Below are 22,106 nucleotides of genomic sequence, written 5' to 3' on the forward strand. Positions count from 1 at the left end.
TCCAGAGTCCAGCTGTGGAATAGCGGGCGCCACGGTGCTCAATAGGGCTTTGCAGTGAGCCTCGTGTGGATTCGGCAAGTTATTAACATGAAGAAAAAGTGAGTGCCGTCGAGTGATGTGAAAGTTATTTGGTCTCCACATTGTGTGTGTGTGCGCTCACATCTGCTGCTTTCTTCTCAGACAGTTCCAGTTTTTCCTGAGCGTCCTTCAGGCCCTCAGAGAACTTGTCTAGTTCATCCTCTGTCTGCTTCATCTTTTTCTGGAGGTCCAGCAACTCTTCTTCCAACTGGAGATGAAAAAAAGAGAATTCTGTATTTAATACCTTAATTACTACTACAGTGGTCGGAAAACGTATCTGAGCCTTTTGGAATTTCTCACATTTCTGCATAAAATCACCATCAAATGTGAGCTGATCTTTGTCAGAATCACACAGATGAAAAAAACGTATCTACTTCAACTAAACCACTCAAACATTTATCGGTTTTCATATTTTAATGAGGATAGTATGCAAAAAATGATAGAAGGGGGAAAATAAGTAAGTGAACCATCACATTTAAATATTTTGTGCCCCCCGCTTTGGCAGCAATAACTTGAACCAGACGCTTCCTGTAGCTGCAGGTCAGTCTGGCACATTGATCGGACTAATCTTGGCCCATTCTTCTCTAGTTCAGTCAGATTCCTGGGATGTCTGGCATGAATCGCTGTCTTTAGGTCATGCCACAGCATCTCAATGGGGTTCAGGTCTGTACTTTGACTTGGCCACTCCAGAACGTGTATTTTGTTCTCTGAAACCATTATGAAGTTTATTTACTTCTGTGTTTTGGATCATTGTCTTGTTGCAGAATCAATCCTCTTTTTAGCTTCAACTGTCTGACAGACGGCCTCAGGTTTTCCTCCAAAACATCCTGATAAATTTTTGAATTCATTCTTCCATTAATGATTGCAAGTTGTCCAGGCCCTGAGGTAGCAAACAGCCCCAAATCATGATGCTCCCTCCACCATGCTTCACAGTGGGGATGAGGTGTTGATGTTGGTGAGCTGTTCCATTTTTCCTCCACACGTGACATTGTGTGCTACTCTCAAACAATTCAACTTTGGTTTCATCAATCCACAAAATATTTTGCCAAAACGTCTGTGGAGTGTCCAAGTGCCTTTTTGCTAACATTAAATGAGCAATAATGTTTTTTTTTTTTTGACAGCAGTGGCTTCCTTCGTGAAGTTCTCTCATTAAAAAACAATTCTTGGCCATAGTTTTACATATAGTTGAAATTGTTGGTTTCTGTAAGTCTTGAGCAGACAATCTAGGGTTCTTTTTTACCTCTCTGAGTATTCTGCGCTGAACTCTTGGCGTCATCGTTGGTGGACTGCCACTCCTTGGGAGATAAGCAACAGTGCCAAACTCTCTCCATTTGTAGACAATTTCTCTGACTGTCGATTGATGAACATCCAGACATTTAGAGATGGTTTTGTATCCTTTCCCAGCTTTATACAAATCAACAATCCTTGATCGCAGGTCTTCAGACAGCTCTTTTTGAGCGAGCCATGACGCACATCAGACAATGCTTCTCATCAAGACAATTCTTACCAGGTGTGTATTTTATAGTGGACAGGACAGCTTTAAAACACACATCAGTGATTAGTCACACACCTGACAAATTGTTTGGTAAAAAATTGGTTTCAATGGCTCTTTAAGTCTGCTTAGGCAGAGGGTACACTTACTTATTTTTCCCCCTTTTGTCATTGGTTGCATGCTATCCTCATTAAAATATGAAAACGTGTAAATGTTTGAGTGGTTTTAGTTAAAGCAGACAGTTTTTTTTAATACATCAGATAAAATGTGATGGTGATTTTATGCAGAAATTTCATCTGTGGGATTTTGACACAGATCAGATCACATTTGATGGTGATTTTATGCAGAAATGTGAGAAATTCCAAAAGGTTCAGATACTTTTTTATACCACTTTAGGTTTAGTTTACTTGCTACGAAATACTAATACTGTTTACTTAACGCTTTATATTCCATTACAACATTACATTGGTACCATTTTCTGACTAGTTAGCAGAAATTCAACAGTTCTACTTGTCATACCATGTAAAAAAGAAACATGTTATATTTAAGATAAAATACTGGCAGCTGTTTTATAGGATTTTTACCATTAACGGGAAAATAGTAAAAAGTTAAATAGTAATTAGTTAAACTAACAACAAATTACTGTAAAAAGACATACATTTTAAATGTTATTGTCTGTAGTAACTGGACAAAGTATGTATGTGTAACTGGTCCAATGGTGGTGTTGACATTACTGACATTACATTACTCTTTGTTGCATTCACCCTCTCTCCAACTGGGGTTTGAAACTGCATCATCGCCGTGGCAGTTGTGCTTGCTGACTCCCGAGCTAATAGCCAGGTCTTGTGTCACCTGCTTGCATGCTTTTTTAATTGTGGAAGTAGAGTTTTCCTAACATTCTACACGTACAGAGGTTTCTAATATTGGTTTTCAGCAGCTCGATAGTTAGCACGCTCAACTGCCAAGACAATCTTGTTGGTTGGAATCGTAGTTGGAAAAGGGTGAGAATGAGAAAAGAAGCGCAGTGATGTAACAACTACCACCAAGGATGGTCATCTATGGATCACAATTTAAAAAAAAAATACAATATTATTATTTTTTTTTTAACTTGAATTTTATTTAAAAATGAGAAGTCTACAAAAAATGGTTACTGAAGCATTATAACGTTTTTACTAGGGCTGTCAAACGATTAAAATTTTTAATCGAGTTAATCACAGCTTCAAAATTAATTAATCGTAATTCATCGCAATTCAAACCATCTCTAAAATATGCAACATTTTTCTGTAAATTATTGTTGGAATGGATAGATAAGACAAGACGGACATAAACATTCAGCATACTGTTCATAAGTACTGTATTTGTTTATTATGACAATAAATCCATAAGATGACATTAACATGATTAACATTCTTTCTGTTAAAGGGATCCACGGATAGAAAGACTTGTCAAGACAAGACTTAAAGATAAATTTGAGTACAAGTTAAAGTAATTTTATATTCAGAAAAAGAACGTCTCCTGCTCCGCCCAAATGCATGATGGGAAGTAGGGCAACCATGACTGTGAGTGGTGGCTGCAAATGGTATACAGTATGTTCTGCTTTGTGTTCAATTAGGCATGTTAAGAAAAAGAATGTCTGCTCGGCCCAAATGCATGATGGGAAGTTGGGCAACCATGACTGTCAGTAGTGGCTGCAAATGGTATAGACCCTACTCACCAATGTCACAGAATGACGCGCCGCTGTATCCGGCCATATTGTCCGTCATTGTTTATCCGTATTCTCAATGATTTCAATTTGGTGGTAAATGGTGTTATACTTATATAGCTCTTTTCCACCTTTCAAGGCGCTCAAAGCGCTTTACACTATATTGCCATCTACCTACTGGTGACGCAGCACCAGGAGCAATGTGGGGTTCAGTATCTTGCTCAAGGATACATAGGCAAGTTCATCAGGGCGGAGAATTGAACCCACAACCTCTGGGTTGGGGGACAACTACTCTACCACTGAGCCATGCCATCCCCCAATTTGTCGTGCAATTTATAGTGCAATTCATGGAAGCCCCGGTGCTTTCAGACGCTGTAAACTCATTGGATGCGTTGCATAAAAGGCATTATGTGGAAAATCTTTCAGTCCATCCATTCGCCAGGTCCATATTTGATGCCTAAATAGATATTTTTCGACCCGCTGTCTTCGCCCTCTCTGCCTGACATCTGCTACCCTGATATCTACAACTATCTTGTCCACACAAAATCAGCCTATTCTCACGAAAGTTTGAAAAACTTTAAGAGTAGCACTCTAAGCAACATTACCCCGTGTGACCCTTTACTTCCAATTTTCTAAAATGGCGACAATCAATAAAAAAAAAAAGTTGACTGCGATGGCCGACGCTTCAAGGATAGGTGGATAATGGACTATTTCTTCAATAAAACACGCAACAACTGTGTCTGCCTCATTTGCAAAGAGACAGTCGCTGTTTTCAAAGAGTTCGATGTGACGCGATAATGATATTACCGAACAAGACACGCTGACATGTACGACAACATTACAGGGAAGATACGCAGCGAGAAATTATAGCAACTTGAAACTAATTTAATTTCACAGCAGCAGTATTTCGCAAGAGCCCGAGTGTCGAAAGAGAACGCCACAAAGACGAGACTGTTGAAATTATGAGTTTAAAAAAAAATAATAAAGCAAATGTGACACACAGAAGGGCTTGCTAAAATTTGTTTAAATATATTGTTCTATGTAAATCAGCCAAAGTAGCCCCCGCATTTTTACCACACCAAATCTGGCCCCCTTTGCAAAAGGTTTGGACACACCTGCTTAACTGATGATCCGTAGACGAGCTTCTTTCACTTGGTACCAGCTAAATATTATTCAAAATGTAATGATGGTGGAAGAAATAAGCATCTTGAATTTGAAACTGTATGTTGTCGGCGATTAGCCTCGCAATGATCTTAATTGTGGTTGTCAGCCCAAAACCCTCTAAATATATATTAAATGCATCTTACCAGATATAAAATGACTATTACATAATCTGTGGTAATCGTTTGGAGCCCAGTTTTCTCGTCGAATTGCAGCAGTCCATCTCGCTCTCCTCTCCGGGTCTCTCAGAATACGGTAAAACTTCAAGTCTCTCCATCTATCTTCTCTGTTATTGCAACCAACCGCCACACACCCCTTCACCATTTTGATTATTAATGTTAACGAGCAGAAAACCACGCCATAATAGGAGGAATTTACGTAGCGGTAATGCGTCAACACGACGAGTTGACGGACAATATGGCGCAGAGGCATGGTTGTGACGTCATGTGAGTAGGGTCTATACAGGGGTCGCGTTAACCGAATATTTTCCGTCTTTGACCGGTTTTTTAAAACGGTGACGGAAAAAACTGAAGTTCATCCGTCATTTTGACAGGTTGCAATTCACACCCCAGACCACAGGGTGGCGAGTGAGCATATTAATTAGCTATTGTCTCTCTTGATGCATGACGTCGTTGGTCTTACTCGGAAAAATGTCAAGGCAACTGAGTGTTTGCCTGGCACGGCCAGACTGTTCTCCCTGTATTTTTCAAACACTGAGAGAAAAGTCTGGGACACAGCCTTTCGAGTAGGTACAAAATCAATCGACAAATCAGATTTGTTTATTTGCGTGACGTGTTCTTCACGAGCAACGTCACTCTTGCGCGCCGAAAGTCGTCTCTACATCAACACGGATGGCGACGGGAGAGCCGAGAATGTTCCAATCTGCGGTAAATTCAGTTTTAAATGAGCTAAAACACATCGACACGAGTCATTGACAACAGTCTGTCTCGCCCTATCCATGTTGAATAAACTCCGTTCTCCTCGTATGTTTACTTCCGCGCGCAAGTCCCTCGTCCTGCCCTCGTCGCTTTGCTAACGGCACGTCTGCCCGTCGCTGATTGGTGCACTCCGCTGTCTGTTTGCCTCTTGTTAAGCTTATTCGGACGGAATATTAATTAAAAATGAATGAAAACTAAATACTATTGAATATGTCATTATTATCATTTTAAAAATGTAAGTGACGGGTAAAAATAGATTATGACCGGATTTTTATGACACTGTCAGTCAAAATGACAGACAACGAAAAAGTCTAGCGCAACCTCTGGGTCTATACAATATGTTCTGCGTTGTGTTCATTAAGCGTGCTAAAAAAAATAAAAAAATCGTCTCTTGCTCCGCCCAAATGCATGATGGGAAGTTGGGCAACCATGACTGTTAGTAGTGGCTGCCAAAGCTTGAGCCAATAAAAGGTGCGCTCCAATAAACGCCTGTGTCCACTTGCATTTCTTTGCCTTTTCGCTCTCAATGTGCTAAAACAGCATCATTGTAAAGTGTTTGAGGCAACGCATGAACGGGTCATTCTGCGCATGCGTTAATTGCGTCAAATATTTTAACGTGATTAATCTAAAAAAATAATTATTGCCTGATAACGCGATAAATTTGACAGCCCTAGTTTTTACATGTATTTTACGTTTTGTTTCATTTATTATTATTATTTTTTTAACACGGTGTAGTGGAGTACTAACGTCCATTTTCAAGTTTGATTTTTTACAAAATATATTTCTCTAGCTTAAAAACAAAACTGTCATTATTTCAAAATGTATGTACAAACAAACTCAATGATAAGGGACCCCACCCCCATATATAGTACACAATCATTGTCTCCACTTCAGTGTCCAAAACTAGAGTCGTTATCAGCAAGCAGACACATAGTGTGAGTTAAATATGTCACCCTCTAACAATTACATGCTTATGGAGCGTGTTACGTGTTGGACCAATGGGTCAAATGGACACTCTGTCTCAGCACTTATCAGTCCAATATTGCAGAGAAGGATGGAGCAACTTGAGCACTTTTTAAGAGCAAAGCTGGATAGTCCTATTATGTAAAACATATGTATGAGAAAAAGTGGATTTCACCTAACAGTGAGGGGCTGCGCTTCACAGTAAGACCAATGCCAAGACTTGCAGGAGAGTAGAGTAAATGAAGACTAAGGAATGTAAATATGAGAGAAAAGTGCTTTCAGATGGTCTCCCCTAAGCTATGTTGGCTTTTGGGTCAACAATGAGATGATATAGATATTTCCATTGCCAAAAAAAAAAAATATATATATATATATATATATATATATATATATACAGTATATTCCCCATTTGTAACTCATTAAAGTACTGTTTAAACTAAAAGTGACATTGCTTTTCTTTTACATGAAACATTTTTTCTGCCTAACAACAACTTTTTGAGCAGACTTGTCACTCACTCCCGAATAATCCTTCCTTGACATTTTAGATATAGATAATTTCAGTGTAACTTCATTAGTATTCATCTGACGTCCTAGTCCTGGTAACTGCCTAGCAACAAGTGGGCAAGACAACATGACATGATCACCAAATGACAAACAGCCTGTTGATGTTAATGCAACATGTGCCATAAAAAAAATGTTCGACTGATCATTTTAATGCTAACGGATCTTATTTCTAGTGCTATTTCCATTTACATTAATCTTTAATTTCTATGTAGACTGTACATTAACACCCTTCTCATTACAAACCCACCTGTTTACATTTGTCCTCAGCTGCCTTCTTGTCGGTCTCAGCCTGCTCCGCCCTGTCGATTGCGTTCTCCTTGTCCAATTTCAGCATCTGCATCTTCTTCTTGATGGCCTCCATGGTGGCAGCTCTTTTGGATCCGGCTCGTCGATATGATAAACCTTGTCTTCTAAAGTTCTAGTGCTGTTCTCGTCTTTTTCAGTGGCTTGAAAGAGGTTGGAGCTTGAGTGGAGGCAATAGGAAGATGGTGTGTTGAGCTCTATATGGGCAGTGATGCAAAGTGCAACAGAACCTGCCCACAGGTCCTTCAATCCTCCTCCTCTCATCCAGCCCTCCATTCCCTCCTCTCCTCTCATCACTCCACATGCACTTCATCCTGTCTCCCCGACTATCACTCTCCACTTCAGCCTATCAAAGCATTCACCCAAGGCCTTTCCATTCAGGAGTGGTCTGCTCTGCTCCCTCGGTCTTCACCCGTGCATGATGTCCTTATTTGGGGTTGGTGTGCTTTCATAAAGAAATGGTGTGTAGGAGAGAGAGTCGGGCCAACTTTGACCAACTAACAAGAGCATATAAACAGAAGAGAGAGTGAGAACTTACTTTGAGCTCTTGATTCCATTGAGTCTGTTTTTCATGGTTGGTTGTGGCTCCGTTGGTAGAGAGGGTTGGTCAGTAACTAAAGAGTTGAAATTGAAAGTTTGAATTCCAGCTCTCTGTCTGCTATGGAAGCGTCCGAGGACAAAGACGGCTAAATGCAAATATAAATAACTCATTCTTTGCCAGTGATGTTAATAGACGTCCAATCAATTTGAACCGGGAGGGATAGATCTTTTTGCCTTTGACTTGCTGAGATTCTTTCATGACGGTCTGAACAGGCAAAGTTGCATGGAATCTGATATTTCAAAATCCGATCAAGGCTATTTTCTTGAAAACACCTGAATCATCATATCCCAGCAAAAAAACAAACAAACAAAAAAAACATGTTTAATCAATTTAAAAAACAAAATTAATTTTTTCCCATGTGCAGTGGAAGAGAAACACATAAAATAAAAGCCAGTACTTCCAGGAGGTGGCCACTCTAGTGAACGCAGACATTCTATCTTTGCTGATATTATTTCTGCCAATAGCCCAGATTTGCTGCCCTTTTCGTTACATCAGTAATGCCCATTGGCGCATGAAGTTGTGTTTGCATCAATGTTTATGTAATACACATAATATAATACAGTGGGGCAAATAAGTATTTAGTCAACCACCAATTGTGCAACTTCTCCTACTTGAAAAGATTAGAGAGGCCTGTAATTGTCAACATGGGTAAACCTCAACCATGAGAGAAAGAATGTGGGAAAAAAACCAGAAAATCACATTGTTTGATTTTTAAAGAATTTATTTCGAAATTAGAGTGGAAAATAAATATTTGGTCACCTACAAACAAGCAAGATTTCTGGCTGTCAAAGAGGTCTAACTTCTTCTAACGAGGTCTAACGAGGCTCCACTTGTTACCTGTATTAATTGCACCTGTTTTAACTCATTATCGGTATAAAAGACACCTGTCCACAAGTCCAGTCACACTCCAAATTCCACTATGGCCAAGACCAAAGAGCTGTCGGAGGACACTAGAGACAAAATTGTAGACCTGCACCAGGCTGGGAAGACTGAATCTGCAATAGGTAAAACGCTCGGTGTAAAGAAAACAACTGTGGGAGCAATTATTAGAAAATGGAAGACATACAAGACCACTGATAATCTCCCTCGATCTGTGGCTCCATGCAAGATCTCACCTCGTGGCGTCAAAATGATAACAAGAACAGTGAGCAAAAATCCCAGAACCACACGGGGGGACCTATTGAATGACCTACAGAGAGCTGAGACCACTGTAACAAAGACTACTTACTATCAGTAACACAATGCGCCGCCAGGGACTCAAATCCTGCACTGCCAGACGTGTCCCCCTGCTGAAGCCATTACACGTCCAGCCCCATCTGCGGTTCGCTAGAGAGCATTTGGATGATCCAGAAGAGGACTGGGAGAATGTGTTATGGTCAGATGAAACCAAAATAGAACTTTTTGGTAGATACACAGGTTCTCGTGTTTGGAGGAGAAAGAATACTGAATTGCATCCGATGAACACCATACCCACTGTGAAGCATGGGGGTGGAAACATCATGCTTTGGGGCTGTTTTTCTGCAAAGGGACCAGGACGACGGATCTGTGTAAAGGAAAGAATGAATGGGGCCATGTATCGAGAGATTTTGAGTGAAAATCTCCTTCCATCAGCAAGGGCATTGAAGATGAGACGTAGCTGGGTCTTTCAGCATGACAATGATCCCAAACACACAGCCAGGGCAACAAAGGAGTGGTTTCGCAAGAAACATTTCAAGGTCCTGGAGTGGAGTGTCCTGGAGCCAGTCTCCAGATCTCAACCCCACAGAAAATCTGTGGAGGGAGTTGAAAGTCCGTGTTGCCCAACGACAGCCCCAAAACATCACTGCTCTAGAGTAGATCTGCATGGAGGAATGGGCCAAAATACCAGCAACAGTGTGTGAAAAGCTTGTGAAGTTACAGAAAACGTTTGGCCTCCGTTATTGCCAACAAAGGGTACATAACAAAGCATTGAGATGAACTTTTGGTATTGACCAAATATATATTTTCCACCATGATTTGCAAATAAATTCTTTAGAAATCAAACAATGTGTTTTTTTTGTTTGTTTGTTTTTTTCCACATTCTCTCTCTCATGGTTGAGGTTTACCCATGTTGACAATTACAGGCCTCTCTAATATTTTCAAGTGGGAGAACTTGCACAATTAGTGGTTGACTAAATACTTATTTGCCCCACTGTAAGTGCAAATTTTGACATTGATTTTACAAGTAAATCAACCAGTAATTTTTTCAATGTACAAATGTGCCGACTGCTTTAAGGCATATGTCACTTCCCCTTTTCCCATTCAGTATAAAGACGGAAGTCAGTGCGAACAAATTCGGGCAAATTGTGCAAAGATGGCAGAGCAACAAAATGGACAAAAAGCTTTGTGTGAGGAGGAAAAAAAGAGAGGATACCAGGATATATAGAATATAGGCTGACTTATGCTTCCGTGGCAGACCTGCGGTGTCAAGGAAGACCCGATTTACGACCCTCCACCGTAGCCTCTCGTGTTCCTTCAAAAATTTCTGACTTCGCGTCGCGTCAACGTGTGGTGGGGTGGCGGAAATGGACTGTGATTGGTCTGCTCAGACTGTTGTTTCCAGTTCAGTGCGAAATTACCGCCATTTTCAAATATTGTTTTGCCCCAAAGCATGATGTTTCCACCCCCTTGCTTCACAGTGGGTATGGTGCAATTCAGTATTCTTTTTCCTCCAAACACGAGAACCTTTGTTTCTACCAAAAAGTTCTATTTTGGTTTCATCTGACCATAACACATTCTCCCAGTCCTCTTCTGGATCATCCAAATGCTCTCTAGCAAACCGCAGACGGGCCTGGACATGTACTTTCTTCAGCAGGGGGACACGTCTGGCAGTGCAGGATTTGAGTCCCTGGCGGCGCATTGTGTTACTGATAGTAGCCTTTGTTACTGTGGTCCCAGCTCTTTTACGGTCATTCACTAGGTCCCCCCGTGTGGTTCTGGGATTTTTGCTCCCCGTTCTTGTTATCATTTTGACATCACGGGGTGAGGAGGGAGTTATTAACTATTAAGTAAATTTTCCTGCTTGTGAACTGAACATAATATTTCAAGCAGTAAAATTTACTTAATAAAACTAAGTGCAATATGTGACAATGATTTTATCAAGTAAATCCACCAGTTACTTTTTTTAGTGTAGTTTTTTTTTGTGTGTGACAGCGTTCTTGCCACCCTCCTTGAAGTTAATTAGTGCCGGTGAAAGCGATACAGACCCACTCAAGAAATAAAAGAGGTGTCATTCAACTAGTTGTCAGTCGCCATATTATCACAAATGATATGAAAATATTTTATAAAGGTTGAAAAGTTACCTAGTGTTGCCTCAAGGAGGTTAAAGACAGATAAATTTTGTTTTCCGATGAGCTGAACAGCATTCTGGGCAATAAACTCTGAATGTTTACATTGCTTGTGACACCATTTGTTTTCATTTTAGGGCCATTTTGTGTAGAAAATAAAAATTGGCTGTCTAAACAGCTACAAAAAGATCGACCAAGACAAAAAAATTTGGATTTGTTCATTGAGACAGTCTGATTGTAGCCCAATGATATATTTTTGTCTTGCACATTTTGGTTTCTTATGGTATTATCATCGCAAATAATGTGCCTTATGCTCAGTATGCCTGAGGAGTTTCATACTGTAAGCGCTGTGTGTTACATTCCTTCCACTTCCACCATGGAAATACAACTTGTATGTTATTAACCATAATGGAAACCTAACATTGACCAAGCATCAGAATTACACTGTAAAACATCAGCAAGCACTTTATGAGGAGAAAAGTTGTTAAAAGCAGAGCCCAGATAATCGGCTAGCAGCCTGTTGCAAGTGACTGATGCGTGGAGCAGCTGTCAGCGGCGCCGATGTGGGGGAACAAGCACGACCACGGACGTTGTCACTTGGCATGGGGAGCACAGGAGATGGAACGGACTGAGTGAAAAGAAAAATTGCTGCAGCTGCAAAGCCTTTAAAAACTAAGAAGGGATTGCGGTTGGCAAGAGTCAGCCATTGATTTAATGTGTTTTCTTGTTGAACTCAGATTACATATTAGGGGATCAGTACATACTGGACATATTTTAAGAGCTGGGAGCGCCATAAAACAAATATTGAACAATTCTATCGATCTGGATGAAACAATCACACAATTCATCTTGTTTTGGAAACCAACATCGATTCAAACTGGTTTATCTTTCTTTCAAAATAGACTTCATGCAGGAAAAGCTGTATTGCGTTAAAAACCCAGATACTGTATTATCTTAAACCCCTCCCCATCATTTCCCCCCAGAATTTTACCAATTTAACTCATACACTGTTATTGGCGGTGAAAGATGTCCAGTTCAGCAGGGCCGAAAACCAAAAGTGGTTTTTGCCATGTGGCAAAAAAATTTTGCTATGTGGCAAAATGTTTTTGCTATGTGGCATTTTTTTTTTTTTTGCCATGTGGCAAAATGTTTTGCCATGTGCCATTTTTTTGCCATGTGGCATTTTTTTTGCCATGTGGCAAAATGTTTTTTTGCTATGTGGCAAAATGTTTTTTTGCTATGTGGCAAAAATGGTTTTGCCATGTGGCATTTTTTTTGCCATGTGGCAAAATCTTTTTGCCATGTGGCATTTTTTTTGCCATGTGGCATTTTTTTGCCACATGCCATATACCATATACCAAATGCCATATTACCCCCCCCCCCCCCCAAACCAAAATGCATTTTGCCACATACCCCAAATAAATGCCACATGGCAAAATCCATTTTGCCACATGGCAAAAACATTTTGCCACCTGGCAAAAAAATGCCACATGGCAAAAAATATTTGCCACATGGCAAAAAAAATGCCACATGGCAAAAAATTTTTGCCACATGGCAAAAACATTTTGCCACATGGCACAAACATTTTGCCACATGGCAAAAATTTTTGCCACATGGCAAAACATTTTTGCCACATGGCAAATACCACTTTTGGTTCTCGCTGTCTCTCGTTGAAGTTAATGTCGAAGGTTGGCACTCGTGAAAATGGATTCGGTGTGTATCGCTGTCAATGACAGCGAATGACTTAACACATGATAACTATTCAAGACGCTCAAACCATAATCCGCAAATGCGCTCAAAGAAGACAGAATGATAGATGATAGACTGACAGTTGTATTCCCATAAGGAAAATTAACAGTCAGGTGATCCCAGCGTGCGTAGTGTACAGGAAATTGTCTTTCCACCACACTTCTGTTTTTTTAAAGCCCCAGGATAGATTTCCACTTTCCTTACTCTTTTTCACTGAAAATGAATGGAAATATAGTCTTTTCCAATGTGTGAATATCACTGCACAACTCTACTCCTTCACTTCTTCCTCCCTGACGTGTCCATCACATAGTCTGCCACATTCCACCAATCATCTGCTACAGAAGTGGGTAGTAATGCGTTTCTTGTACTCCGTTACATTTACTTGAGTAACTTTTTGAGAAAAAAACTTTTAAGAGTAGTTTTACTCAGCCATACTTTTTACTTTTACTTGAGTAGAAAAAATCGCTACACTTACTCAGTTACTTTGGGCTACACAAGAGTTATTATTTTTCCTCTTTATTCTACATATTAGATGTATTATTTGTTTTGCCAGCGAAACCAAGAGTAGCTCTACCAATTTCACCAATGACACATTGCAATAATCACATGACTCCATTATACCAATCAGACGCAAGCTTCCCATTCTGTGATCATGCCAGCCTGTTCAATCACGTGGCGTCTTTAAAGCACCGTAAAAAATGAAGTATTTCACATAGAGTGCTGCCCTCAACACTACTCAAAAGCGCGGATATACAGTTGTGGTCAAAAGTTTACATACACTTGTGAAGAACATAATGTCATGGCTCTCTTGAGTTTCCAGTTATTTCTACAACTCTGATTTTTCTCTGATAGAGTGATTGGAACAGATACTTCTTTGTCACAAAAAACATTCCTGAAGTTTGGTTCTTTTATGACTTTATTATGGGTGAACAGAAAAAAGTGATCAAATCTTCTGGGTCAAAAATATACATACAGCAGCGCTAATATTTGGTAACATGTCCCTTGGCCACTTTCACTTCAATTAGGCGCTTTTGGTAGCCATCCACAAGCTTCTGGCAAGCTTCTGGTTGAATCTATGACCACTCCTCTTGACAGAATTGGTGCAGTTCAGTTAAATTTGATGGCTTTCTGACATGGACTTGTTTCTTCAGCATTGTCCACAAGTTCAAGTCAGGACTTTGGGAAGGCCATTCGAAAACCTTAATTCTAGCATGATTTAGCCATTCCATTACCGCTTTTGATGTGTGTTTGGGGTCATTGTCCTGTTGGAACACCCAACTGCACCCAAGACCCAATCTTCTGGCTGATGACGTTAGGTTATCTTGAAGAATTTGAAGGTAATCCTCCTTCTTCATTATCCCATTTACTCTCTGTAAAGCACCAGTTCCATTGGCAGCAAAACAGCCCCGCAGCATAATACTACCACCACCGTGCATGACTGAAGGCATGGTGTACTTGGGGTTAAAGGCCTCACCTTTTCTCCTCCAAACATATTGCTGGGCATTGTGGCCAAACAGCTCGATTTTTGTTTCGTCTGACCACAGAACTTTCCTCCAGAAGGTCTTATCTTTGTCCATGTGATCAGCAGCAAACTTCAGTCGAGCCTTAAGGTGCCGCTTTTGGAGCAAGGGCTTCCTTCTTGCACGGCAGCCTCTCAGTCCATGGAGATGCAAAACACGCTTGACTGTGGACACTGACATCTGTGTTCCAGCAGCTTCTAATTCTTGGCAGATCTGCTTTTTGGTGATTCTCGGTTGAATTTTCACCCTCCTGACCAATTTTCTCTCAGCAGCAGGTGCTTTCGTTTGCTTGCGTTTTCTTCCTGATCATGGCAGTGACAAAACAGTGCCATGCACTTTATACTTACAAACAATTGTTTGCACTGTTGCTCTTGGGACCTGCAGCTGCTTTGAAATGGCTCCAAGTGACTTTCCTGACTTGTTCAAGTCAATGATTCGCTTTTTCGGATCCATGTATGTATATTTTTGACCCAGCAGATTTGATCACTTTAACCCATAATAAAGTCATAAAAGAACCAAACTTCATAAATGTTTTTTGTGACAAAGAAGTATCTGTTCCAATCACTCTATTGGAGAAAAATCAGAGTTGTAGAAATAACTGGAAACTCAAGAGAGCCATGACATTATGTTCTTCACAAGTGTATGTAAACTTTTGACCACAACTGTAAACCTCTTTCCCAGTTTTTATTTGGCGCTGATTGACCACGGAAAACTGATATGATATAATCCCATACCTGTCAAGTTTTATGGTTTCGGCGTAATTTGTAGAAGTGAGCATTGATTTTTAAATGTGTACGGCGTACGTTCAAAAACTGTACGTTTTTCGTGCATTACGTTTTTTTCTCCCTTGGGATTTTGTCACCGTTTCGGCAACGAGACAATGTGCGCTACTATGCGTTACCACGTTGGTTGAATGACGCGAGAAAAGTCAGACACACGGAGAAAGAAGAGTGGGAGTGGGAAAGGGGGAGTTGTGACGCCGTTGCAAACGCGATGCTAGGCTAGGTGGCTCCAATAATACCTGACTGTAGCCGACAGCCTACAAACTATGCCCACATGATGCGATGCTAGATATCACATGTATATGAACTAAATGCGAAATGATACACTTGCCGGCGTTGGTAAAGAGCTGCCATCTTAAAGCCGTAGACTTCTCACAAAGGCTCTGTTGTAGTGAACCTTCCTAGCGAACCTAAGTAGCCTTTTATCTAAAATACTCCTAAATCGGCAAAATCTTGACTTGAATCTATTTATAATGATGAAACATTTTTAAAACTTTCACATGTCGAAAGTAGACAGAGGGGAACTAATGCAAAAACGGGAGCAATTTTAAACAACTTTAACGGTTGATTCACAACATTAAATGACTTCCAAACATAGCAAAGGTTACTATGTTTTTTGTTTTTAAAATGAAAACAAAAAACAAAAAACATGAAAGGTAACACCAGTTTCTTTGCCAAGTAACTAATTACTCTTACATTCAGGTAACTGAGTTACTTTCAATTACTTTTCGGGAAAAGTAATTTGTAATAGTAATTAATTACTTTTTTAAAGTAAGATTAACAACACTGGTCATAAAGATACAGTCTGCAGAATAAGTGACGAAAGTGGAGATTTTATTCTGCCAATTTGTTGCCAAACACAATTTGCCTGCAACTATTGCTGATCACTTCTCAGAATTAGTATTTCAATTACTATTTGTACGATTGCCAATGGTCTCGGGGTGACAGGTATGTGATCCTTTTTAGTTTCATAATAGCAACTATGAAGGTAGTTCACTAGTCAAACTAGGAACTATATACTTTTTTTCCACTAGAGGGCATTCATGCTCTTTGGACGCATAATGCTTCGTTTCTGTCATTTTTTTTCTCTCAGTGGAAACCAATGATTCCCCCCCCCACACACACCTTTTTTGTATTTCTTTAGTTTAATGTGGTTATGTAATGGGTTATTGCACAGTATCATTATAACAACAGTTCATATAGATAACTTTGTGCTTGGAAAAAAAAATACCATTAATTGAAAAAACAATAATGTAAGAAGTTACTCATAAAGTTACTCATTACTTAAGAATTCTTTTCCCCAAATACTTTTTTACTCGAGTACATTTTTGGATGACTTTTACTTGAGTAATATTATTTTGAAGTAGCGTATTTTTCTGACTATAAGTCGCAATTTTTTTTCATAGTTTGGCTGGGGGTGCGCCTTATACTCAGGAGCGACTTATGTGTGAAATTATTAACACATTATAATATCATTCCCGGGCTATTTTTGTGTTTGGAGTGACACCGATGGTTTGGTAAACTTGTTAGCATGTTCCTTATACTATAGTTATCTGAATAACTCTTAATAGCTATGGCCACGTTCGCGTTCTGCCTTTGGCAATGTGTGTTCAATTGTATTATTGACTTTTTTTATATTTAAATGCATGCTTTTAGTTTGTGGCGCTTTCACGCCCAAGTGGGGGTGCACGGGCACTTGTTTACGCGAAGAAGAGCGCTCGCACGCCAGAAGAAGACGAACAGCTAAGCAGCGTCTCTGAGCGAGTGTGCGAGAGAGAAAAACTCGGCTGCGAACCTACGTTCATTGTTTATGCTTGTAAAAAAAACTCTACAGAGGCAACGCCTGTGTGTATCATCTTTTCTGTTGTTGTTATGTGTTTTCCACCCGCGATCGGACACTTAGAGCCAGTTGTGTGGTTGTTTGAACGATGTGCTAATGCTAGCGAACGCATGCTAACCGTTTGCCTCATTGCTATAATTTATTTACGTTGATGCGAACCTGTTTGGTATCGAGGATGAAATTGATTCAGCAAATTATACGGACGTCCAGCATCGTCATTTGGGAGTTTAGCTTGCTGTATAACTAGGACCGAGCCGTAGCGTCCTGGTGAGGACAGTATATTCGCATTTCGTTGGTCATGCATCATGTAACATCATACTGTACACTTATTCAGCATGTTGTATTTTTATATTAAATTGCATTTCAAGATGACATATCTGTTCTATGTGTTGACTTTTATCTAGAAAATTTCCCCCCAAAATGCGACTTATACTCCGGTGCGACTTATATACAGTATGTTTTTTTTCCTCTTCGTTGGGCATTTTATTGCTGGTTCATATTTCAGTTCCAGTGTGATGACTGTAATTGACACTATTGCCCCGGTTAAGACAAAAACTTTGTCAAGAAAGAAGAGGTCACCCTGGAGAAATGCCATACTAGCTTTAAAACAAAAGCAAGATTGTAGACGAGCAGAACACAGATGGCGAAAAAACAAACTCCTAGTTTTTTACGATATCTACAAACAGAGTCTTCGCAAATACAACCAGGAACTGAAAACTGCTAGACAGCCATATTTTTCAGAGATCATTAGTAGAAACACCAACAACACTCGAACACTATTTTCTGTTGTTGACAAACTGACAAACCCACAAGCATCAATACCACAGGAATTGGCATCTGAGGTGTCCTGTAATGATTTCGCAGCATTCTTTACACACAAAGTACTAAAGATTACACAGACTGTGTGCAACTCCAGATTAACAATTGTTACACTAAATGCCTCCCAAAATGTCCCCCACGTCAATCTTAGACAGTTTAGCCTCTTGGACTATGCCACTTTAACAGAAATTGTGTCAAAATTAAAGCCCACAACATGCTGCCTTGACATCCTTCCTTCAAACTTTTTCAAAACTGTTTTTCATTGCATAGCCCCAGACATACTTCAGATTATAAATACTTCTCTCCAAACAGGAGAGTTTCCACATACTTTAAAAACTGCAGTAATAAAACCTCTCCTAAAAAAAACTAATCTGGATGCCTCAACCATTAGCAATTACAGGCCAATATCAAATCTGACATTCCTGGGGAAAATTATCGAAAGGGTTGTGTTCGAACAGATCCAGACTTTTATGATGCAAAACAATCTTTTTAACTCATTTCAGTCTGGATTTCGGCCACAACACAGCACCGAGACCGTGCTTATCAAAGTCCTAAATGATATTCGTCGGAATACCGATGCAGGCAAATCATCTGTTCTGTTACTATTGGACCTCAGCGCCGCATTCGACATGTTGATCACAACATACTACTCAGCAGATTGGAACAGTGGGTAGGGCTTACTGACACTATTCTTCAGTGGTTCACATCCTATTTACATGATAGGGATTTCTTTGTGTCAATCGGAAACTATCAGTCAGAACGAACCCAATTCACGTGTGGAGTCCCTCAACGGTCAATTCTTGGACCACTCTTATTTAACATCTATATGCTTCCGTTAGCTCAGATAATGGAACAGTATGACATCTCCTATCACGCCTATGCAGATGACACACAACTTTACATTTCTGTGTCCCCACATGATTATAGTCCCTTAGTCTCCCTGAGTAAATGCATTCATCAAATCAATGAATGGATGTGCCAGAATTTTCTCCAGTTAAATGTGGAGAAGACAGAGGTGATCATTTTTGGGCCAAAAAAGGAAAGGTCAAAGATAAGCAGGCAACTTAGCACAATGTCACTTACAGCTACAAATCAAGTCAGAAACCTTGGGGTAATTATTGACTCAGACCTAAAATTTGATAGCCATCTAAAGTCCGTCACTAAATCTGCTTATTACCACCTAAAAAATATAATCAGAATTAAGGGGCTTCTCACTAAACAAGACATGGAAAAACTTATGCATGCATTCATTTTCAGCAGATTGGACTATTGCAACGCTATATTTACGGGTCTTGATAAAAAATCAGTCAGGAAGCTGCAGCTAGTACAGAATGCTGCAGCCAGAGTACTCACAAATACAAGGAAGCTGGACCACATTACACCGGTTTTGAAATCGCTACACTGGCTTCCAGTGAGCCAAAGGATAGACTATAAAATACTACTGCTCGTCTACAAAACACTTAATGGCCTTGGGCCAAAATACATGCTTGACTTGTTAGATTCCTATGAGACATCTAGACCCCTAAGGTCGTCTGGAACCGGTCTTCTGCATATTCCAAGAACAAGAACCAAGCAGGGTGAGGCAGCATTTAGTTATTATGCTCCTCACCTCTGGAACAAGTTACCTGAACGTCTGAAGTATGCTCAAACTGTTAGCTCTTTTAAATCAGGGCTCAAAACGCTTTTGTTTAGCACTGCATATCCATAACTGGCTATATATTTCAATCTACCTGCTTTCTGTTCCTCTTGTGCTTATCTCCATTGCTGATTTCAATTATTATTATTAGTAGTAGTTTTTGTTTTATTTATTTTTATTTATTTATTTTTATTCCATTTGTGATTAAATGCGATCTTTTGTCTTGGTTTTTACGTTGTATTGATTTAAATGTGATTTTTATGATCTTCATGTGATGTAAAGCACTTTGAATTGCCTTGTGTTGAATTGTGCTATATAAATAAATTTGCCTTGCCTTGCCTTGCTGGTGCGACTTATACTCAGGTGCTACTTATAGTCCGAAAAATACGGTAACGCTACTCTTACTTGAGTAAAATTTATGGCTACTTTACCCACATCTTATCTGCTCTGACTAAACTTTCTTCATATTTTTCTTTCTATTCACCTGTCATTTGATTGTTGGTTGCATAATGTTGTGACTAAATTGTACTTAATATACAGTAATGTATCATGGTGTAGACATCATTGCCTTGAGGTGGAAAACAAGGTGGAAACAAATCTCATGATTCACCTAGACAAGACAACACCTGGATTCTACTGACACGGATGTACACGCATCCACACATTCTGTAACCTTTGATTCGTGCAAGCAGCTTCCTGAGATGACGTAACAAAGATCATGATTACTACCAGCACACTCACCAACTATCTCTCTCTCTCACACACACAGAACACCTGCATATGATTCAAGGCCAGAAGGTTCAGACTGCACGCTTCTGTCAACAATAGGACTTGTATGTTAGTCATCTGTGCAGAGGACACAATGTGCACGCATTTAAAAGGACAACACGTCCATTTCTGTGATGACCGTCAGACATTAAAAAACCCTTTGTCTTCTTATAATCAGAAACAATTTTAATTCAACCTCAAGAAGCAAAGTCCTAGAGCTTTATTCCTGGAAGTATATTATCAAAAATGATATGGTAGCACAATTAATTCCCTTGATGGGGCCTCACAAAGCTCTTGATGATTGCTAAAGGTGTTTACTATTTCTAGGAGCAAAACGGTACAGTTATGTTTCCAAGTTCTAAGGTATGAAGACAGTATTGCAAAATCTGTGGAATTTACAGAGTTGGATGAAGTTCCTACATGTTTCGAAAAGTAAAATTTAACAATTTTAAAGATCGTTTTACAAGTTCTTTGAACAGAATTTGGTGCCAATGGCAAGGCAAATTCAATGGCAAGCCAATCTCGCAACAACCAAAAAATAATCCTAGAAAGTCAGAAAATGCATTTGTTTGCATCAGCAGACAGAACTCTTTTGTGCAAGTCTGAGCATGTAAAATTCAAAACTGATACACGATCAGTATCACTTGAACATTTCTCAACGAAACAATTTCACTCAATTCAGCGCATATTACGATTTACCTGACAAAAGACAGATTTCACGATGAGTAAATTAAAGATTTTAAAGACTTTTTAATTCCCCCCGGGCAGAGGCGTCACAACCCATTAGGCAAACCAGGCAATTGCCTAGGGCCCCCAGCCAGCTGGGGCCCCCAGAGGGCAAACAAATTTAGCACGCGCAGCTTTACTGCACTAACGCAGTGACAAGTGTAGGGAGTGTTTCAATACCATGGAATTATTTGGCATATTATCTAACGATACTGTTATCGATCCCAATCAGCACTAACCATGTCACGTAGATTATACATGTTTAAGAAAGTCTAATCAGCTATTAATACCACATGATTGTTTAAAGAGTGACTCACCAAGTACTCTCTGGAAAGTCCTTTCCGAGTTGTTTTACGTTGATTTTCACAGGCCACCTCATTATTCATGTGACTACTTAAAGAAATGGTGATTTTTTTCCCCAAAAAGTATTAATGGGTCTATCGTATTCCTCGTCGAATACTATATAAGAAAAATATAGCATATATACATCTAAAATAATTAGGGCTGTCAAACGATTACAATTTTTAATCGAGTTAATTACAGCTTAAAAATTAATTAATCGCAATTAATCATAATTAATCGCAATTCAAACCATCAATAAAATATGTCATATTTTTCTGTAAATTATTGTTGGAGCAGAAAGATAAGACACAAGATGGATATATACAGTGGGGAGAACAAGTATTTGATACACTATCAATGGGTTTTCCCATTGGCAGTGTATCAAATACTTGTTCTCCCCACTGTACATTCAACATACGGTACTGTATTTGTTTATTATAACAATAAATCAACAAGATGGCATTAACATTTTTAACATTCTGTTAAAGTGATCCATGGATAGAAAGACTTGTAGTCCTTAAAAGATAAATGTTAGTACAACTTATAGAAATTTTACATTAAAACCCCTCTTAATGTTTTTGTTTGAATAAAATTTGTAAAATTTTCAATAAAAAAATAAACTAGTAGCCCGCCATTGTTGATGTCAATAATTTAAAAATGCTCATGGGTGCTTAAACCCATAAAATCAGTCGCACCCAAGCGCCAGCAGACGGCGACAAAACTCCAAAGAAACACAAGTAACAAGATGGCATTGCACTGTGCTGTCATTTTAATCGGTTTGAGCGGGGCAGTTGCGTTAATTGAGTCAAATATTTTA

General features: G+C 39.4%; 1 protein-coding gene across 2 annotated transcripts in view; it reads right to left on the bottom strand.

The window, feature by feature from the left end:
- Positions 1-7,413, bottom strand: part of tpm4a (tropomyosin 4a) — a 53,626-nt gene extending 46,213 nt beyond the window's left edge. For both annotated transcript variants that reach the window (XM_057840911.1, XM_057840910.1), the window contains exons 1-2: positions 7,146-7,413; positions 161-286 (exon numbers count right to left, since the gene is read on the bottom strand). In XM_057840911.1, the coding sequence (XP_057696894.1) occupies positions 161-286; positions 7,146-7,259 (240 nt within the window). In that variant the 5' untranslated portion in view covers positions 7,260-7,413. The remainder of the gene's footprint in view (positions 1-160; positions 287-7,145) is intronic.
- Positions 7,414-22,106: the final 14,693 nt, after the last annotated feature.

This window comes from Corythoichthys intestinalis, chromosome 7, assembly GCF_030265065.1.
Source record: "Corythoichthys intestinalis isolate RoL2023-P3 chromosome 7, ASM3026506v1, whole genome shotgun sequence".
Taxonomy (NCBI): Eukaryota; Metazoa; Chordata; class Actinopteri; order Syngnathiformes; family Syngnathidae; genus Corythoichthys; species Corythoichthys intestinalis.